The sequence below is a fragment of the Cnephaeus nilssonii genome, assembly GCF_951640355.1.
Source record: "Cnephaeus nilssonii genome assembly, chromosome: 3".
Taxonomy (NCBI): domain Eukaryota; kingdom Metazoa; phylum Chordata; class Mammalia; order Chiroptera; family Vespertilionidae; genus Cnephaeus; species Cnephaeus nilssonii.
Window position 1 is genome coordinate 21687303 of NC_137074.1, and position 21866 is coordinate 21709168.

At 41.2% G+C, this 21866-nt stretch overlaps 1 protein-coding gene across 5 annotated transcripts in view; it reads right to left on the minus strand.

Annotated features, from left to right (window-relative positions):
• The window catches only part of VEPH1 (ventricular zone expressed PH domain containing 1), a 192717-nt gene that overhangs the window by 119655 nt on the left and 51196 nt on the right, over nt 1-21866 (minus strand). For all 5 annotated transcript variants that reach the window (XM_079766886.1, XM_079766882.1, XM_079766885.1 and 2 more), the window contains 2 exons: nt 14562-14728; nt 6746-6955 (listed from right to left, as the gene is read on the minus strand). In XM_079766886.1, coding sequence (XP_079623012.1) covers nt 6746-6955; nt 14562-14728 — 377 coding nt within the window. The remainder of the gene's footprint in view (nt 1-6745; nt 6956-14561; nt 14729-21866) is intronic.

Consider the following 21866-nt stretch of genomic DNA (forward strand, 5'->3'; position numbering starts at 1 on the left):
CAAGTCTATGAGGTGACTGAGACTGCTATTCCCATTTTACAGATGAGGAAACTGAGTCAAGAGACGTGATGAAACTTGCCCAAGGCCACTCAGCTGTTAAGTGGCTGAGTCAGGATTCAAGTCTGACTCTTGAGCCCAGCCTCTTCGTCACCGTGTTGCACTGTATGGGAGCCCCCACAGTAAGCAAGATCATTCATGTGAGGGATTCTTACACAGACATAACCTAGGTGGGGATCACTGCTCAGTACAGTGATGAGTGTTCCTCCTTGGAACTGCACTTCCCCCAGTTTGATGTCTGCTGAGGCCTCATCCATGAAAATCTCTTTCATGATCCAATATCATCTTTCCCTTATGTCATCTTCCAAGGAGCCAGAATCTTTGAGAATCATAGATGGACATGCCTCATCACATGCTTTCTGGTTAATGACTCCATGTCTCCTGTCAAACTCATCTCTCAGCTATTAGGTAACAGAGATAAATTGTGTAGGCTCTGAAGTAGCAACAGTCCTCTTAATATTTTTTCTCCTTTCTCTTAAGTGATAATTATGTCTCCCAAAAGAAATAAGCAAAGACTTGATTCAATAAAAGTGGTTGGTGAGAATCCAACCTTCAAATTCTTAATTAACAGTATTCTCCATTATTCACGTATTCTTTTGGCCAAAGGTGAATTCAGATCAATAAGATATAATTCCTTTCTTCTGGGAGCTCAGAGACTCATGAAGAAGAAATAGACATGAACAAGCAAATTACAACATGGCAAAGCTGGTATGACATTTCAGGTACAACCAAAGGGTGGTGGGAGCAAGGCGGTGACTAGTTGCCTAAGGGAATTGGGAAGAACTTACACAGGAGGCAACTTTTGATCTGGGTTGAAAAGATAGGTAGTAGAAGAGGGTGGAGACTCTCCAGGCAGAAAGATAGTCTGTGAAGATGAGGACATTTCAGAGCAAGGTGTGCTCAGGAAGTGATGTTAAATGCTAGTAGACAGAATACAGGGACATGGAGAAACCTGGATAGATAAGAGCTAAAGCTAGAAAGGAAGATTGGGGCAAAGCAAGGAGTTTAGCTAGTATCCATCCTACAGGCAAGGGATGAGCCAACAGAAGATTGTGTAAGGAAGTGAGATCACAGTTGTATTTTTAGGAAGAAAACTGGTAATTCTACAAAAGATGCATTAGAGTGGGGAGGAGCACATTCCTCTCTCATTAGCCCTCTAGAGCTAGGCACGTTTTTATTATATTTTTGCTGCTGCTTGCTGTTGTTATTATTATTAACTGAAATGTATCGAGCACTTGCTATATTCCTGTCACTGAGCTAAGGGCTTTATATGAATTACCTGGATGATGTCTGGGAATGGCCCCAAAGGTGCTACTAAGAAGTCATTTCTGCTGTTATGTGAGAGGTCTCCATGGCAATCTTCTCATTTGAGAAAGACAAAAGGACCTGTGTTATTTTGCCATCTTGAGGACATAGCTAATAAAATAATATTTCTTATTTATACATTTGTTCAACTGAGCATTCTGCAGAAATGGGTGAATCTTGGCATGGTGAAGAACCAGCTGTGCTCTTTAGGAGACAGCACCAAGGAAGGTTGCACTTCAGGGGCAACAACCCTTCAGTTGTCCCAGAAGAAATTTTCTCTGCCCTTGGGCCCTCCCGGTTTCACTCTCCATCCAACAGTTATGCGTTGGATGTCAGCATGTTCCTGAAAATGCCCTGTGAGTTACTGTACAGCCTCCTTCAGTGACACAATAATTTTATGGCTATTAAGCATGTTTTCATGTAAATTTGGGCAAAAAAAAAAATCCGTGAGGAAATTTGGGAGATAGAGAAAATAAGGATCTATAGGGTTAATTTTTGTTTTATGCAACTTCTCTCTGCTGGGTGCAATGCAGATGGAAAAATGATGATGCAGCAACAAGCTGTTGAAGCAGTTTGCCCACTCAGATGGGCCCTGATTTGAATGACAACCCATCTGGTTCCCCATAGCTGGCCCTAGAGTTCTTACAGCTGGCTTCACACAAGCACAGAAGGTGAAGTATAAGTCAATTAATAACGTGTGTGATTGACTCTGAGCTGATTCTACCCCTGAGACCATCCCTGGCCTGCAAACTCCCAGGAGACTCCCTTCTTCCTCTTACAGATCAAACGATGCAGGTTGCCAGAAGCCAGGCAACAAGGGAGGATGGAACAGTAGGAGCCAATTAGTCACAGATTGTGCATTTTAAAAATTGGAGCAAGATACTCAAAATTTGATGAGCTTTTCTTCATTTCTAAAATCTCTTCAGTCTTAGCAACAAAATCACGTAATACTTGGAACCCCTAAATGCATCTGAAATTTTCACTTTGGTGTCAAAGAGAAAATTTTCAAATTAAGTCAATTTTTAGATTAGTCCAGGATCGGATGAAGAGGGGATCCTAGGGCCTTAGGTCACTAGGGTCCTATTGAGGCAAGAAAGCTAGCATAGGGAACAAAGGCCTCAGGCTCTACCTCTCCCCTCCCTTTCTAAGTTAGAACACTGTGGGTATGATGTGTGGCCAGACACCTGTCTCCCCTGGCCTCCATTGTCACTCTCCCAGTTTCCTGGGATAAGAAACAGTTCAGACAAACAAAATTAGTCTCAGCCAGAGCTGGCAACCATGTTGACATACATGGCAGTTCTGAAGCCTCTCGGCCCTCCAGATCATCATGCTATCATCTGGAGAAGAGGGACTGAGATGAGCTGCACTGACAATCTCCCCTCGCCCCCCACCCCCGGCATCAGAGACCAGGAACCATCCCCATTCCCTCCCCTTGACCATAGTTCATAAAAACCTCCACCCAGACCCCCTCAGTGTGACTTGCTACCTGAGTTTGCCCACACTTCCTTCTTAAGTGCTTAATGTTACTTTAATAAATCTGCTGTTTTGCTAAACCTCTCTGTCTCACTCTTGAATTCTTTCCTGTGCAGTGACAAGAACCTGGACACAACCACTGGGTTGAGGCCTTCCTTGGCCTCCCCATGAGCATCACTATGACTGTCTCACCATTAACACTTTAAAAGTTTCCATAACTCATGTATTCTCTTATCCCTTTATCTCACCATAGACCAAGCTCTCTAAACAGAGAGTGGTGGGGCCCTTTCAGGACAAAGTTCTTGCTGCTCCCTCTTTATTGCAGTTTCCTTACCCATAGATGCCCAGGCCCCCACACTCAGCTTTTGCCCTCATGCCCAACTGGCAATGTACGTCAGTAATTTCCTGTTCTTTTTTTGAAAGAGGCTAGGTAGAAATACACACACACACATATATATCTTGCCTGTTGGTTTTGGTCTTTAGGAATATGGCTCCACAAGATCTTTAGAGTTGAATAGGTTCACTAAAATTAAACAGAGAGAGGTTAGACTAAGCAGTATGTTCTGAGTGCTACATGTCCCTACCAAAGTAATCCTTTTACAAGATCCACCCTCATGTTGACATGTGCCGGCTGCTTGGGAGCTCAGCTCTCCCACCTTCTCTGGGGAAACTCGAGGGGAAAGCCCTGCACCACGAGGAAGCCTGGCATTCACCAGGCTCTCTACAAATCTCAGCAGAACCAAAGATCCATTTGGACACAACATTTGAAAAAAAATATCAAAGAATACCAAAGATCTAATTCCAATTGAGTCACCAGCCAACTCGGTCTGTGTAAGTCACCTCGCTTTTCCAGTTTTTAACTTTCTGCTGTGTAGAGTCAAGGGGTTGAGTTGATGAACTACAAGAATCTCTTTTATCTTATAGAAAAGTATTATATATCAGTGGGTAAAAGTAAAAGCTTCCCTCTATCAGTTATATATTTGCTTTTATTTTAAAAGATAAAGATCCTAAATCCCAATATAAGATCATCAGACATACATGTATGTGTGTGTATACATGCATGCACACACACTTCAGAACTTGAACTTCGGGAAATTCTTTCTTAGTTGCCTAATCCCAACGAGCTCTGATGGCATCCTGTGGTCCCTGCTAAAAGATTCCATCATGCAAATATTTAGGCTAGGACTTTTAACATCCATGAATGTTTATTTCACTCTCCCAAGTAACCTCATCCAGAGGGTGCAAAGCATACTGCATCCAGGCTCTTATTGACAGGATAGCCATGGGCTTTCATTAATAACTAGAGGTCTGGTGCATGAAATTGGTGCACGGATGAGGTCCTTAGGCCTGGCTGGTGATCAGGACTGATCGGGGCCTTCCTGCTGTGGGCTGGAACATATAGTCTGGATTCAGGAGGCCATGTGCCCAGCTAATTGAGAGAACAGGGCAGAAAGAATGATGGAGGACAACGAATGTGTATGTTGCTGATTGTCGAGTCATTTTATTTATCTGGCTCTCTTTTCTTAAAAGTAATGTTTTACACTGCTTTACCTCCCTCTGGCTCTGAATTTCTTTGATTCCTTTATTTCATTCCATTTAGCATCAGCCTGAGAAGATTACCTATAATTGTCAGCAAGGCTCCTTTACTCAGGAATAATGCCCTTGTTATTGGTTTCTAATACCTAAATATCACCTTTACAAACTCCTTTTAACTTTAAAGAATGCTAAAGTTCAGATGTTTCAAGAATAAGTATAGTAGCATAAGCAGCCATTAACTGTTTAATTTTAGAATTTAGAATTATTTCCTGTACAATCGTTCTCTACTGGAAAGCTGAATCAGAACCACCGGAAAATAAATATTTTCTCCCTCCAACATAAATGTGTTCACCGTCACATGAGAATGAGAGGTTGGTGGTGGCAGACAGAAGGAGAGAGGGATAAAGAGAGAGAGAGAGAGAGGGGAGAGAGAGGAGAATATTTTGATATTCTGAATTCTGAAATAAGTGATTCTTAAAGTTATTTGGATCCTTTCTTCCTGCTCCCACCTGGTGTCACACAATATTACCTAATAGACCATTCTCAGGTTTGCCTTACGTCAGAAAAAACCTATAGTGACATAATTGTTATGTGGCTAGTGTGTGTTTTTTTTTTAATATATATATATAGATCACCTTTTCTGTGGGAAGTTTAGTCATTTCCAGTGTGCATTACTACACTTGAATGAATCATGAGTATATTTGTGCCAAAAAGAACACCGTCAAAGCACAGGAAACGTACACTTTCTAAAGATTCCAGGGCCTTCTACACCAGAGGCTGCATTTTTCAGTCCGTGAAAAAAATCTGCAAGATCAGCAGATCCAATCAAACAGCTGTCAGCTGAAGTTAGCCTTCAAGCACTTGGGCACTTGAGCCGGTTCTGGCAGCAAAGGTGACGACGGCACGGGAAAGTGTTACCAGAAGACAGATTGTGGCAGGCGTGAGACACTCCCAACAGTAATGGACAGAGAGGGATTAGACTAAGCAGCATGTCCCTACCAAAGTAATCCTTTTACAAGATCCACCCTCACGTTGACATGTGCCGGCTGCTTGGGAGCTCAGCTCTCCCACCTTCTCTGGGGAAACTCGAGGGGAAAGCCCTGCACCACGAGGAAGCCTGGCATTCACCAGGCTCTCTACAAATCTCAGCAGAACCAAAGATCCATTTGGACACAACATTTGAAAAAAATATCAAAGAATACCAAAAATCTAATTCCAATTGAGTCACCAGCCAACTCGGTCTGCGTAAGTCACCTCGCTTTTCCAGTTTTTAACTTTCTCCTGTGTAGAATCAAGGGGTTGAGTTGATGAACTATAGAAATTTCTTTTATCTTATAGGAAACTATTATATATCAGTGGGTAAAAGTAAAAGCTTCCCTCTATCAATTATATATTTGCTTTTATTTTAAAAGATAAAGATCCTAAATCCCAATATAAAATCATCAGTCATACATGTATGTGTGTGTATACATGCATGCACACACCCTTCAGAACTTGAACTTCGGGAAATTCTTTCTTAGTCGCCTAATCCCCACGAGCTCTGATGGCATCCTGTGGTCCCTGCTAAAAGATTCCATCATGCAAATATTTAGGCTAGGACTTTTAACATCCATGGATGTTTATTTCACTCTCCCAAGTAACCTCATCCAGAGGGCGCAAAGCATACTGCATCCAGGCCCCTATTGACAGGATAGCCATGGGCTTTCATTAATAACTAGAGGTCTGGTGCACGAAATTGGTGCACGGGTGAGGTCCTTAGGCCTGGCTGGTGATCAGGACTGATCGGGGCCTTCCTTCTGGCTGCCAGTGGGGCCTGCCAGATGGGGGAAGGGACCAGGGGAGGTTGGCCAGCTGCAAAAGGTTGGCTGTGGGAGAGCACTAACCACTAAGAGGCAGCTCCTGTGTTGAGTGTCTTCCCCCTGGTGGTCAGTGCACGTCATGGCAACCAGTCTTTCTGGTCGTTCTGGCTTTCCGGTCGCTTAGGCTTTTATATAGATAGATAGGGAGTCTCTTACTCTGTGCTTACTGATGGTCTCCTGGGTTAAGCAGAACTGAGACCAGAATAAAATGAAACTCCTTTATTGGTTTTGTAATTATAAGGTGGTCTTGAATCTGCCATACTACTCTCCACATTTTAACCCTTCTCTTCCTCAGGTGCCACTCCAGCAATGAAATCCTCACTTCCTGAACCTTCCACGCAGCCCTGCTATATAATGTGGCCTTGACACAGAGGCCACTGTCCATGCAAAAGGTTCAAAAAGAAATGAGAACTCTCAGAAGTCCCATGAAGAATGTGTAGGTCATAGAGCTTCAATGGATTGAGTGCCAGTGGAATTTAAGGAAATGGAGAGAGAGAAAAAAAAGCCAAACTTACTTCATCCACATGCCCAACAGCTCCATAAATCCTCGCCATCTGTCCAATGAGGTAGGGGAATCTCTCACCAATCTCTCTCAGCATCGGAAGGAAACTGTTCAAAGCCACTGGTTCATAGCCTGCGATCTCTATGAGGATGTTTAGGATGACGTCACTGTGGGTTGAGTCCTTCAAATGCCCGATTAAGAAAGGAATACACTTCTGAACCACCTACAAAAGAGAAAGGAGAAGGGGGAACCAAGAGAAACAAGGAGGGCAATTAATTAAATCGGATTCAGTCTAATATATATTTTTTTGTATTACATCTGAACTCAGCACATTCTGAGATTATTACCCTTGTTGGAACTAAAGCAAATCTCCCAAGTCTGAAATTTTAAATTTGCAATAAAATTACAGAGTCTTCAGTTTCTTTTTCTTTTAATCTGTGCTGTGCTATTAAAGAGTAAAGTTTACAAGCGCTTAGATGCCACTGTTCATAAGTCAAGTTTTGATGTGTTATGTATTCATCAGAAGTGTTATGTTTTCCTTCAAACCATAATGAGAGCTATAATTTAAAAGACAAAGTATGTAAGAGATCCTTGATGACTTTAATCAAAGCCTTCAAATTGGAGAAATAGGATTTGGAAACATTTAAATATGTTTTCATTGATTTTTAGAAAGAGAGGAAGAGAGAGGGAGATATAGAAACATCTATGAGAGAGAACATTGATCGGCTGCCTCTTGCACACTGCCTACTGGAGATTAAGCCTGCAACCCGGGCATGTGCTCTGGTAGGGAAACAAACCCGTGACCTCTTGGTGCATGTGTCTTTGCTCAACCACTGAGCCACACCGGCTGGGCTGGTTTGGAAACATTTAAAAATAAAAATAAGAAAGCAGAAGAGAGATCCCACGTTTTTTTCAATTTTCCATTTTGATTAAAAAAATGTAGTAAGATAAAAAATTATGAAAGTAAAATAATTTCTACTATATTCCCAATAGACTAATATTTTTTTTCTGTATTTTAATTCCTTTATGAATATAAAGATGCAATACTTCATATTAAGGAAAATGTGAATTTTTGTGTGGAATAAATTCACTATGTTAATACACAGACATATTGCATACTGATAATTTAACAAATTGTTTTGTCTGCTAAAATAAGATAATCACAAAGGACAGCCTGTGGAAAACAGCAATAAAAGTCAAAACTATTTGTTCATCCATCCTTCTACATACCTATTTCTTTTGTTTGTTGTTGGTTTGCCTTTTTGATTTGTTACTTTTATTGTAAAATAGATTTGGAATGTAGCTTCTGTTATTAAAACCGAATCCAATGCACAACTCAATATGCTGAATCACAATCCGCCCCCTGCCTCAAACCCACTTTTCCCACCTCTTAGCCACAAGTGTCTCTTTTCTCTGTAAGTGACACCTTTATCTGCTTGGAAACTCAAGCCAGAAATCCGAGACTCATTCTTGATGACTGACTTTTTCCCTTATCAGCAGCCTCAATCATCCAGTCCTATTGATTCCATCTCCCAAGTATCCCACAGATCTGTCCACTCCCCTCATTTCCATTCATCTATCCACTCACTCATTCACAAATATTTACTGAATCCTTCTTATTTGCAAGGTACTGTTCTAGATGCTGGTGTTACAGTTGCTAATGAGTATAACAGGCCTTCATGGAATAATGCATTACCTAGAAAAGGAGACATTTAGCAAAACAAAAAATGCAACAGAAATGCATATAATAAATTTAGTAATAAATTCCATGTAGGGAAAATTCCATGCTGTGAGACTGCCCCAGAGTCCTAATTTAGTCTGGGGGTCAGGGAAGTCCTCTCTCAGCAGGGATGTAAGTTGAGACCACTGATCCAATCACCCTGCATTTGGGTTATCCTAACAGCTTCCTAAGTGTTCTCTCTGCCTTCAGTCTTGTCTGTCCAATCCCTTCCCCACATGTGGCCACAATGGTGATCCTTCCCTGCTTGCAATATCTCACTGATTTGCTATTGCTCTCAGGATGGAGGCTTAGCTTACCTTTTCTGAACTGACTTCTATCCATCTTCCTAGACTTATCTCCTCAGCCACCTATTCAACTCTCTCTCCATCCAGATCTCATCTTATATCATACACTTGAATCATGTCTTTAAAAAGTTTAAAAAAAATTTTTTTAAGTTTTCTTGACCTGCTAACTTTTCTCTTGCATCTGGGATTTTACTCATGTGATTCACTTTGCCTGTAATTCTTATTGCCCCAATTTTGCTGGGTAACTCCCTGTCATTTGGAGGCCTCAGATTAGCTGTGAATTCCTTAAGAAGCCTTCCTCAAATTTCCTTCTCTCAGTCCAGTGTCGCTGCTGAAGCTTCTGATCACACCCTAAATGGGTCTGAGTGGGTCCTTCTCACGCTTTCTTCTCATTGCTGGTCTAGATGTCTGTTTTTCAGGCTGGATTGGAAGGTCTACAAGGTCAAGAATCATTTCTATTTTGTATACCACTGTATACTCAGTGCCTAGCACAGAGCCTGGCTAGGAGGGTGAGTGGGAGGAACACATCAAAGAAAGGCAAGTCTAAATTATTGTACAGGGTAACATTCGGATAATCACACACTCCCATATACTTGAATAGTTAGTTGTACATAATGTGTAAACGTATATACTGCCATGTGCCATATGCAGCATAACTGATAGAGTCATAAAAGAAGACAGTTGTGAGATAAGTAAAATTGTCCTACCTGTAAATTTAAACTTCACATTCATATCTAGGACTTCGAAGGAAAGGACTGGGCTAGGTTCTGGTAACTGGCACAGAGCAATGAACAGTTCAGTAAACGCTGCCTGTGCATTGGGAGCGATTGTATGTCCTTCAGGGGAAGCCAAAAGGGATCCCTGGCACACATGGCAGACGTGTCGGCCAGCTGCTCCGGGTCAGGGCAGCACACCTAACTCGAGGCTTTTAGGAATGGAAAATGCTTACACACTTCCTGTCCCATTCTATAACGTTCCATTTCCCTGTCCCTGCTGCTCACGTCCTATTCCCGGAACACCCCGGTCTCTGTGACATGTGCTCCCTGTCATGCCCATTTCATTTTAATTCCATCATACCCTCCAAGGCACACAAGAGTGTATTATGTCTGTTGCCCCATAAAGAAAAATAAAAAAGGTAAAGAAGAAAAGAAAAAAAAGAAGATTCAAGACCTAACCAGAATTGAATGCACAAAAGAAGCAAGGAGAAGAGACGCCCAAGCAACGTGAATAAAGTGATACCGATTTTACCAATTAGATAAAAGTTGATTATTTGCTATAGTTCCCTGATAATCCAAAGTTTATTTTGGTGGTGATAGAAAAGACAGATATTTCTCAGAGTTTATCATACATGTGCTAGGGAAGGGGTGCTTTGGGCTTCAGATGGGTTATTCTTGGATAAGGAAGAATATTATTTTCCAAATGCAGGGCATTGTTTTAGTCTGGATTTTTTGGTGCTGCCTCGTTGGCCCTGCTTCACGTCTCAGAGAAGCTTGTCTTTGCTGAGAGAGAGGGGCCACTCAGACAATAGGGACGGCTGGCAGAGGGCAAGCTGGTGTGGCCTTGGTTCGGGCCATAAGCCCCATTCCATGGAGCACGGAGAAGGCTTCCAAACTGGCCTCCCAGCCTAAAGTCATTCTCCCCTCTCTTCAGCCTCCTTTCTGCCTTCAGAGTCACTGTCCTAAAACCCCATCTGATCATGTCAGGACTTCAAAGATTTCCCACAACCTATGACCGGAATCCCAGTGCCACGGCATTCCAGGGTCTTCACTGATAGGCCGATCTGACGCCTCTTCCCCTGTGAACCCTCTGACTCAGCAGCATGCCACTGACTACCCACAGTGGCTTGAACACAGAGAACTCACATACTTGCAAAGTCAACCTCAAATAGCTCTATTTCTGGGAAGCCTTTCCTCCAGGCCGTCCTAACATATACAGGACCTGGGGCTAGAGTATGAATGGAGGCCCCCAGACCACATCCTAATATCCAGCAGCTAATAAAAAAAAAAAAGTTCTTTCCTTCTACCTGACACCTATGCCTTTTTAACAATCTGGGAGCAATTTGTGGCCTTTGTAGAAGGAACAGGGGGAAATGACCCCTAGCCCCCATTCCTTGCCCCTCCCTCCCCTTCCTACCCCTGGCTTTGCCCTACAAGGAGTCTTCTATGCATGTCTGTGGATATTCCGGCCCACCTGTGATGAGCCCATGGCTCACTAGGCCAGCCCTCAGGCCTGTGGGGTCACACTTAACATGGCCTGTCCTTGGGAGAACAGACCCAGCCAACAGGCCTGTACAAGCCCTGGAAGCAGGATGGAGATATGCAGAGAAGGGATTGCGAGTTACCTGGACAGTGTTTGTAGGTGGGGCAGTGGATGGGAACAGGGTCAGGGGCGCAAGTCCAGACCAGAACCATGTAGAGCAAGTTGCCCAGAGAAGGGTCCTATCCCTGGCTTCTCTGTTTCTTTCTGAGCAGAATTAATCACTGTCTTTTATTTTATTTTTTAATAGAGGCCCGGTGCACGAAATTTGTGCAAGGGGCTTGGCCCTCCCAGCCCCAGCTTCGTCCGGAAGGTCGTCCGGACAGTTGTTCTGCTGTTTGGTCTAATTAGCATATTAGCTCTTTATTATATAGGATTTTTTGCTTCCACAGCAATCTGCTGACAATGTTAGTATCTTGTCACTGAACTGAAGTGTTGTAGACACATCTCATCATCCCAAGCCACAGGCACCTTGTGGGTAGGGCCATCTGGAAACATGGCACCATTACTTAGATGCCTAGAATAAAAGGTACAGCTATTGTGTGTGTGTCCACATGTGTATAAGTGTGTGTGTGTGTATGTGTGTGTGTGTATGTGTGTGTGTGTGCATGCCCTCTTAACACTATCTTCTTAATGTTCTGCAACTGACATCTATTTTAAATACCGAAAGTGACCTCTGAGTCATGCCAGCTTAGTGATGCTGTGCTTGGTGCTGTAGGACTAAGTATGTAACTAGAAATGCTTTACACTGCGGAGAGAAAAATCCTAGAAAGTTACTCTCTTCTCTAGGGACCAGACCACAAAAGGAGTTCCTCTGGGTCTGGACATTAATCAATGGAGGGCTGAGCTTGCCACTTGCTGCTGGTTAGGGCTAGAAGCCCACGTCCTGAGGATAATAACAGATATACTCACATGTGCTACTAAATTCTGTCCCTTTCATTGGCTCCACTACAGCATAATTTTCAGGAGCCAAGAATACAGACTTTGCTCCAGAAAGCGACTTGGAACGTTGACCACCCAGCCTCTTCCTATAAATAGACTCGGAGGATTCTCTGGAGCTTCCAGCCATGAATCACCAACCAGGAACTGCCTGTCTTCACCTAAGGAAGGATGGTCCTGAGAGAGGGATACCCAGAGGGCAGTGATGGGGGAAGGGCACCCACCTGCCCCGCCAGCCACGTGGAAGTTCACAGACGTATGGTTGATGTTGAAGCTATGCCACGTTTGCAATCTCATGCACATAGAGAAGGTGTTTTCTCACAGGCCAACTATTGACCCCCCATCCCTGGAAAGCCAGGCGATCACCAGTCACGGAAGGTAGGTAGTGAGGAAGGCATTCCTGCACTTTGCCCTCATTGGAGAACCCAAGCACTTTACGTCCAGGTGACAGAGCATTGGCACAACTTTTATGCAGAAAGAAAAGCATTGCTTTCATCCACATTCCCCAAGGTTAACAACCTCTTCCTTTAGCTTCCTATTTTATCTGAAATTAATTGAACTAGACCAGTGGTCAGCAAACTCATTAGTCAACAGAGCCAAATATCAACAGGACAACGATTGAAATTTCTTTTGAGAGCCAAATTTTTTAAACTTAAACTTCTTCTAACGCCACTTCTTCAAAATAGACTCGCCCAGGCCATGGTATTTTGTGGAAGAGCCACACTCAAGGGGCCAAAGAGCCGCATGTGGCTCGCGAGCCGCAGTTTGCCGACCACGGAACTAGACTATCATTGAAAGCCTTAGTTCTCATTTCTGATTGTTGCCACATATTTCACTTTCCTCTCTCAGTAAACCCTTTCTCTGAATTCCTCCCATTCCCTTGCCCACTGTCTAATTAAGGAACAAATTAAGAGAGAGGAGATGAGTCAGGCGCTCCTCTAGCTCACTGCCTGTGCCTCTCAGCAATCAAGGGCGAGCTATTGAAGGGCTGAGGGCCGAACGAGGCAAGGAGGGGCTGCTTTAACACGAAGGGGAGCGTCGATGGAAAACAAAGTGATGGAGAGTCACCTGTCACAGCTTCTTCCCACCAGTTAGGGTCCTGGCACAGGCAGGGCCCATTCACACCACTGTGGATGCTTCCCAATCCCTTGCTTCTTCTTTTTACTGGGATCCACACTCAGCACCCACAATACCTGCAGGAATCTGTTTCCACCCTCTCCTCCTTGTTCAGATCAATTCTCCTCCTCTTGCCCAGCTCACCTTTCTGACTGCCACCTTCTGCTGCGGCCTCTGGAACCACCATATGCTTTACCTGTTGGAAGCCGCCCATTGCCTTCACTAGAAGAGAGGTGTGGACAGGGAACCCGGAAGGCTGGTCAACCTTGAAGCTCTGAAAGGTCAGAGCCAACCACTCACTGTTCAGTTGAGACAATGGTAGCTAAAGCAACTTCCACCTGTTAGTTTTATGTAAATTCTTGCTGATTGGCTATTATTGGAATTGCCTGCCTAAAGGCTATGGGTTTATCCCATAGTCTTAATAAAAAGGATAGCAAGGCTATCCTTCCCCTTGAGTTGGGCTTTCACCCGGCCCCCAATTCCCAATTTTATACTTTCTTCTCTAGTCTCTTTCATTTGTGTGCAGCCTCCTCCAGAACCCGAACCCTGAACCTGAACCCTGAACCACGCGGGTTGGGGGGGGGGCACTCGCATTTACCAGCAACAACCTTTACAGCCTCAGTTTTTTAGTGATTGAGATAAAAAGATCTCATTGGCGAGATTTAGACTGAGTTTACGGTGTAGCTTGGACAGACCCATATGGCTTTGGGACAGGTATCTAGCCAGTGTCATCCCCAGATTTTATTTATTTATTTATTTATTTATTTATTTATTTATTTATTTATTTGAATTGAATTTATTGGGTTGACATGGGTTCAGCCCATAGGTTCTCAGGCTTTAGGACTTGGACTAGAACTCAACATAACCAGTTCTCTTGTTTCTAAGGTCTTCAGACTTAGACTTGACCTACATCACTAGCTTTCCCGGGTCCTCAGCTTGCAGTTGGCAGAATGTGGGAGTCCTCAGCTTCAATAACGGCATAAGCCAATTCCTCATAATAAATTAAAAAATACACACACACAGCCCGAGCTGGTTTGGCTCAGTGGATAGAGCATCGGCCTGTGGACTGAAGGGTCCCAAGTTTGACGCTGATCAAGGGCACATGCCCGGGTTGCGGGCTTGATCCCCAGTTGGGGGCATGCAGGAGGCGGCCAAAGATTATCTCACATCATTGATGTTTCTATCTCTCTCTCCTCTCTCCCTTCTGCTCTGAAATCAATAAAAATACATTTAAAACAAACAAACAAACAAAATATACGCACACATAAATCCTATTGGTTTTGTTTCTCATGGCAGAGTAACCCCAGACAGAACCCAACTGCTGCCTTCACCCTCCTGACTTTTATGACTCTAGAGAAGGTGGATGAGGGCTTTCATTTAAAGGTGGACATGTGTAGACATAGGGGAGAGTTAACCTGAAGTACACATCCTGTTCACATGCCCCAAAACATGCGCGGTTGTGTGGACCATCAAGTGTATACTGTACTCTTTACCTCGGGTTGCTTTCTCTTTGCGGCTACGTGCAGAAGCCGCAGGAGATGGTACTGCTCTGGCTGCTCCAGCTGCGACATCAAGGCCAGGAGTTCCGTCAGGTGCCGGTTAATTGGCTGAGGCTGCTTTTCATACACAGCAGGTAACACCCTCAACAACATGGTGTTACCTGTTGAGAAAACAATAAAGGGATGATGACGTTATCGGTCCCTGAGCCCTAGAAATAACATTACCAGCAATGCAATAACCTTGGCACGTAATGCAATACATAGCGCGAGCTGATGTCCAAGTCTTCTGCTGAAAATAACGGTATCTTACGCTGTTTATTTCCAAAAACAGTGAAAGCACCATTTAAGCCAATTCCATAAAAGAGAATATTTTATGATGTGCTCCGTGTTATATCTAATGAAAAATTTTCCTGAGTAATGCACCGTGGGGAGAGAGGAAACTTTGACAGTAACCAGACCACACCCTTCAGAAGAAAACGGTTCCGATAAAGAATTCCTGATGAGAACATTTGGATGTTGCTTAAGTGAAAATTAGGCAGTGTCACAAGCACGAACCTACATGAGAATGAAGGACAGCAAAAAAGTTGCTGAGGAATGTATCCACATTCCTGAGAAATACCAGGCATATGACTTACACAGCCGACATATGGAAGCGAGGCCTTATTTTTATGAGAAGTTAGGAGAGTAGCAAAGCAAATTCAAATCCCTAATTTCTGCACTATTTCAAGGGAAGTTTAGAGTCAGCTTGTTTGTCACATGTGATTTGCCTCAAAGACATGTATGAACAACTGGATTTAAAATGGCAAAATCTCAAGAAAAAAATATTGTATAAACTATAGGGATTTATCTGCAAACAACATATGGGAAACATCTGCCTATCACTTTACGGTATGGATTTTTCCCCCTCAAAATCCTCTCAAGTGCGTAACTGTCTTGAGAACTGGTTCCTATGGATTTCTTGAACAAGAATTTTCCTGCCTCTATTTACTTTAAGTTCAGCTTTGTATACAGAAAATATATACAGAAAGAATCAAATAAGCAGTGATTACACATATTTAGGCCTTTATTAAATGGTGGGGACAAATTCATATATAAAGGACATTTAGATATGAGAATAGAGGAAAGAAGGCCAGCATTTTCAGAATGTCAATGACTAAGTTTAATAAAAGGCTGATTCTAGATCAAACAATATATTTGAGTGACAATAAATAATGAGCCTTGCTTTTTCCATATGTGGTTCACAGAATTGGTCTCAAACAGATTTTAATCAGATGCCCATAGAGTATAAGGTGTTGGAAATATTCAGGCTTTCTTTTCTTTTTTCTTTTTTTTTTTTTAAATGTGTGCGTTGAAAAATATTGTTTTATTTTGTTTATTTTTAGTAACAGCTTTTCCTTAAAGGATCAGGAATTTTAAATGCAATGCCCAATCTATACAGAGCACATTGGATCAGAGAGCTTAGTTATGTAGACAAACTGATCAACTCTGCACAAGGTCATGATGAATGGGGCTGTTGTTGGAATTCAAGATGGGAAATTGGTGTAAGGCTTTTTGGTACAATACTCCCTGGGAGCCTTGAAGGGGAAAACTCCAGATTAGTCATTTTTCAGCTGACTTGAATTTCAATCAAAGAATACAAAAGTAAATGCATAAGAACTTTTTTTTTTTTTTTTAGTTAGAAAATGATGAAGACTCTTTGGTGTAGAAATCCTACAAATTCCATTAATAAATGAGTATATTCTTTTAAGTTATGAAATATTCAAAGTCATTAGACAATACTGTAAGGAGCACTGGTACACCTATGAACCATCTTTGTCAAAACTTAACCTTATGGCATAATTGCTTCCCATCCCATTCATTTATTTTTCTCCCCAGAGGCAACCACCATCCTGAAATTAGTATTTATCATCTTCATGAAAGTTTTTTTCACTTTAATTGCATGTATATGTATCAATAAGCATTTTATAGTATTGTTTTGCATGCTTTAAGTTTTATATCATACTATCATATTGAACATATTTCTTTGCAACACAGCTTTCCCCCATTCAACATTACTTAAATGTTTTATCTCCAAGGAGCTCTCCATTTATTCTTACAGCTGTGTGGTATTCCATTATATAAATGTGCAACAATTTATTCACACGCTCTATGATTGAAAGATATATTATTATTATTAATTGCTTTTACCAATAGTGCTGTAATTTTTATACCTATTTCTTTGTTTATAAGTGGGAGGCTGCTCAGGGGGTTGCTTTGGAGCTCAATCATCTGGGCAACTTGTTAAAACACAGATACTGATTCAGCAGGTTAACGGTAGTGCTTGAGAATCCGAATTTCTACTAACTTTGAAGGTGATGCTGATGGTCCCTAGACCATATAATTAAGTAGCAAAGCAGTGGGTGTGTCCCTGGGAAAGTTTCTAGACCTCCTAAAATTTCTTTGAAAAGTGGTTGTAGTAGGTTTCTATTGCTGCCATAAGAAATTACCAAAAACTTAGTAGTCTAAAACAACACACATTTATTATCAGACTTCTCTACAGTGCAGAAGGCTGACGTGAGTCTCACTGGGCTAACGGTCAGGTGTTGGAAGGGGCTGGGTTCCTTTCTGGAGGTTGTAGGAGGGAATACATTTCCTCGGTTCTTCTAGCTTCTAGACACCACCAGAATTCTTTGGTTTGGGGTCCCCTTCCTCCATCTTCAATGTCATCAACATGGCATCTCTCTAACCCGGCTTTCCTTACTTATCACACCTCTTTCTCTGATTCTCTTTTCTGCCTCTCTCTTCCACTTTCAAACATCCTTGTGATTTACATTGAGCCCATCTGGATAATCTAGGATTTTCTCCTTAACTTTTATAACACCCTCAATTCCATCTTCAGTGCAATAAAACATACCATGTTCACTGGTTATGGGGATTAAGATGTGGACATCTTTCGGGGGACATCATTCTACCTACCAACATGATCTTAACAACTTATACACCCACCAGCAGCACGTTTTTGTTGCTCTACATCCTTGCCAACGTTTGGTCTTGACTCTTGACAGCCCTCCCTTTTTCCCACTCTGATGGGGTGTGAGATGATATCTCATTATATTTTTTTGTTTTAATTTTCATTTCCTTAATTACTCCTGTGAGGCTGAGCACACCCCTTTTTATACGTTTATAGGTCATTTCCTCTTCCATGATTTGGTCATTCATATCCTTTGCCTATTTTGGATTGGGATGTTTGTGTTTTCTTATTGATTTGTAGACATTCCTTATTTAATCTAGATAACAATTATTTATCAGTTTTAAAGTTGAAGTCTTAATCTAGTTGATTTTAAAAATTTCTTTATAGTTTATTTTTGCTATTATAGAGAAATCTTTCTCTACCTTAAGTACATAATTTTTTTTCTATATTTTCTCCTAAAAGCATTATGGTTTTGTTTTTATATTTGTCTTTAATTCATCTGGACTTTACTTTTGTACATATGAGGAAGGGATCTAGTTATATGTTTTTTTTGCATGTTTATTTTAAACCATGGTCCCAGGTCCATCTATTAAGTAGTCAGCAATTGTTTCTCTTCTGGTTTGTAATAGCTTTTTCCAAAATAAGGTTTCCCATGTGTCTGGGTTTGTTTCTGGGTATTTATCATACCTTTACCAATTAAAATTTTTAAAATTACAATGAACTTTATAATAAACTAGAGGCCTGGTGCATGGATTCATGCACCACTGGGTCCCTTGGCCTGGCCTGTGGAAATCGGGCTGAAATTGGCTCTCCGACATCCCGTGAGGGATCCCGGATTGCAAGAGGGCAGTTCTTGAGTGATACACTCTGAAATTGGGCTCCCTCCTCTCTGGTTTTGGGTGCATCACCCCAGAACCTCAGCTGCCAAATCACTGTAGCTCAGCAGCTCCTGCATTGATAGTCTGCCCCCTGGTGGTCAATGCATGTCATAACTACCTGTCAGACAGTAGAATGGTTGGACGATTGCTTAGGCTTTTGTATATATAGATCATTATATCTCACAGGGCAAATCTTCTACTTCAAATTCTTTTTGGCCCCTTTACATAAAATTTATCATAACTTCATCAACTTCCTCAAAAAACTAGGGTAGGATTTTATTTTTTGTATACATTGAATGTATAGACTAATTTGGGACAATAGACTTTATGAAACTGAGTCTTCTCACTGAAGAACATGATATATCCTTGCATCCATATATACTTTTTAAAAAATTTCCTATAAAGTTTTGTAATATTAGTTGTACTTTATGTATCTTTCATTAAGTTGGTTTCTAAGTATCCCATATTTGTTGTTGATATTGTAAATAGAAGCTTTTTTTAAGAAATGTATTTTCAGTTGTCTGCTGGTATCAAGGAACCAACTGATTTCTTTTTATTTTTATTTTTAATTTTTGTGAGTTTATTTGAGCCAAACCGTTGACATATGCCAGGAAGCAGAACCTCAACGAATTGAGATAATGCTCCAGAGAATGGCAGGTTACATCTGTATTTATACATTGCAATCAAAGGAAGGGAGTAGGTGGGTTACACGAAATCCATTGGTGATAGATTAGAGGTGGGAGAAAGCAAAGCAGGGAAACCCCTAGGATTGGATAAAAAGTAAAATGATGGGCACATACTTAGGTGGGTGAAGGAACAATTAACATGATAATGAAGGAATTTGTGGTATCTGTCCTGGTTCCCAACACATTTGGTTGTGCCCCAGAGGCTCCAGAAAAAAAGGAAGCTACAAGTTACCCAGGCACTTCAAGGGTATGTTATTATAGATGCAAAAAGACAGATAGGCTCAGTTAAGGTAAAGGCTGACCTTGTCAGTGAAGTTACCAGTCTAGGATGTAACTGCCCACCATAACTGCTTTTAGTTAAAGTTTAACCTTTTGCACTGGGATGTCGAGTGTGACTCGACACGGTTAGCATTAGAATAAAGGAATTGAGAAAAAAGCAAGCGAGTGCAAAGGGTTAATTTCAGACCATCCTTTGTGGTTACTTTAGGTCTTTGAGTTTGTAAGACTGCCATGCAGGCCTCCCCTGAGCTTGTCAGGTTAGCATGTGGCCCCTTTTATCCACACATCCCCCGTTTGGTCATAAATCAATCCAAAGGATGCATTGATGACCAACCTTTTGGTTGGATAATAGAGTCCCACGGTGTTAGGAAGGCTCATTCCTAGGATGTCTCAGTGTCAGCATGTCTTTCTGAACAAGTAGACCACTGGGGATGGGCCAAGACCATAATCTTAGATGGCATTTAAGATTGGATTATTATTATTCAAAAAGGGCAGGTAAATGGGAGGCAATCAGATCCTATATGTCCTTGTTAAGAAGTATTCTGGATCATTTCTAATTTTTGAGCCACCATGATCTGAGTCCTTTTGCTGTTTGTCAAGTTTTGTTTTTCTGCATCTAGTATAACATTTACATACCAGGAACAAAAGTAACAATAATAAACCAGTAACATTGATTAGGAACAGAAAATGTCTATTATTAGAAAAGGAAAAGTCTAAGGGAAACAAGCATCCCAGCCAACTGAAAAACCCTTTACATAATTTTTTATTAAGCTAATTATATGTTTTCCTCCTTCATCCACTGTCATTTGTACCTTATGATATGTTTGGCCAACTGATTTTTGTATGTTGATCTTCCACACAGCAGAACTTGCTCAATTCTCTTATTAATAATCTGATTTCAGAGTCTCTGAAGCTTTTGCATATGGATAATCAACTCAGAATAATTGATGACAACTTTGTTTCTTTCCTTCCAACATTATCCCTTATGTGGCTTATTTTGGTCTTACTTTATTGGCTGGACCTCCAACACTTTGATGAATAGAACCCATGTCCATGAGTATCCTTTTGTTATTCCTGTTTTTAAGAGTATGTTTCTAAGGATTCACCATTATGTATGTATATGTTTTTATAGATTTTTGGTATTTATGTTTTATCAGTTTACATTTCTGTTTCCTAGTTTGAACATGAATGAGCACTGAATTTTATTAAATAACTTTTCTACGTCTGTTAACATAATTATATGGTTTCTTTTTTAAATTGATAATGTAATAAACTAATAGATCTTCTAACATTTAATCAATCTTTAGGTCTTGGAATAAACTCAACATGGTTATGATGTATTTTTATGCATATGTTGCTGGGTTTGTTTGCCTAATATTTTATTTAGAGCTTTTGCATCTGTGTTCTTAAAGGAGACTAGCCTGCTATTTCTTTCTTGAACTGTCCTTGTCTCTTTCTGGTATCATACTTACTAGACATGTAAAAAGAATTCAGGGCATTCCTGCACACTCTACTTACAGGAGCAGTTTGGGTAAGATAGAAATTATGAGTTCCTTGAATGTTTGTTTAAACTTGTTTGCAAAACCTGGGCAATGCTCTATATATTTCATTAAGTTGAACTTGAAATTACATAGTTTCTGTATCTTTGAGCAGTTGTTTTGTTTTTACATTTGAATGATTACTGATGACAGAGTTGGACTTGGTTATGAAAGAGGTATGTTAAAATCTCCCTCTATAATTATGGATTTATCAATTTCTTCTTATAATTCTGTCAATCTTGGGTATATATTTTTAAAAACAATTTTACTAGCTAATTCTGAGATATCTTCTTAATAGTCTTTCTTTCATCATAATTTAATTATTTTCTTTTGCCTTAGAGTCTGTTTTTGACTGATAATATAATCATTCTAGCTTTTTTTGAATAGCACATTTTTGGTATATTCTCCCACCACCCCCTTAAATTGGTTACTTTCAACTTTTTTAGATTCTAATGTTTACTCATGGCTCTTGTAAGTAACATATAGCTGGAGATTTAAAAAAATATACCTACTGACAACCTTTGTTTCTGAACTGGAAAGTTTGTTTCATTAATATTTATAGTGATTATTGGTAAATTTTGATTTATTTTTTATCACATTCTGTTGTGCTTTTAATTTATCTTGCTCTGACTATATTTTTATCTCCTCGTTCACTCTTTCTATTGAATAGATCAAGTGTTTTATTTTTTAACTAGAGGCCCGGTGCTCAACATTTATGCACTTGGGGGGGGGTCCCCTCAGCCCGGCCTGCATCCTCTTGTAGTCCAGGACCCCTCTGGGGATGTCCACCTGCCAGCTTAGGCCTGCTCCCCACAGGCAGACATAACCCGAGGGGTCCTTAGCACTGCCACAGAGGCAGGAAAGGCTCCCGCCACCACCACTGCACTCGCCAGCTGTGAGGCTGGCTTCTGGCTGAGTGGAGCTCCCCCTGTGGGAGCACACTGACCACCAGGGGGCAGCTCCTGCAT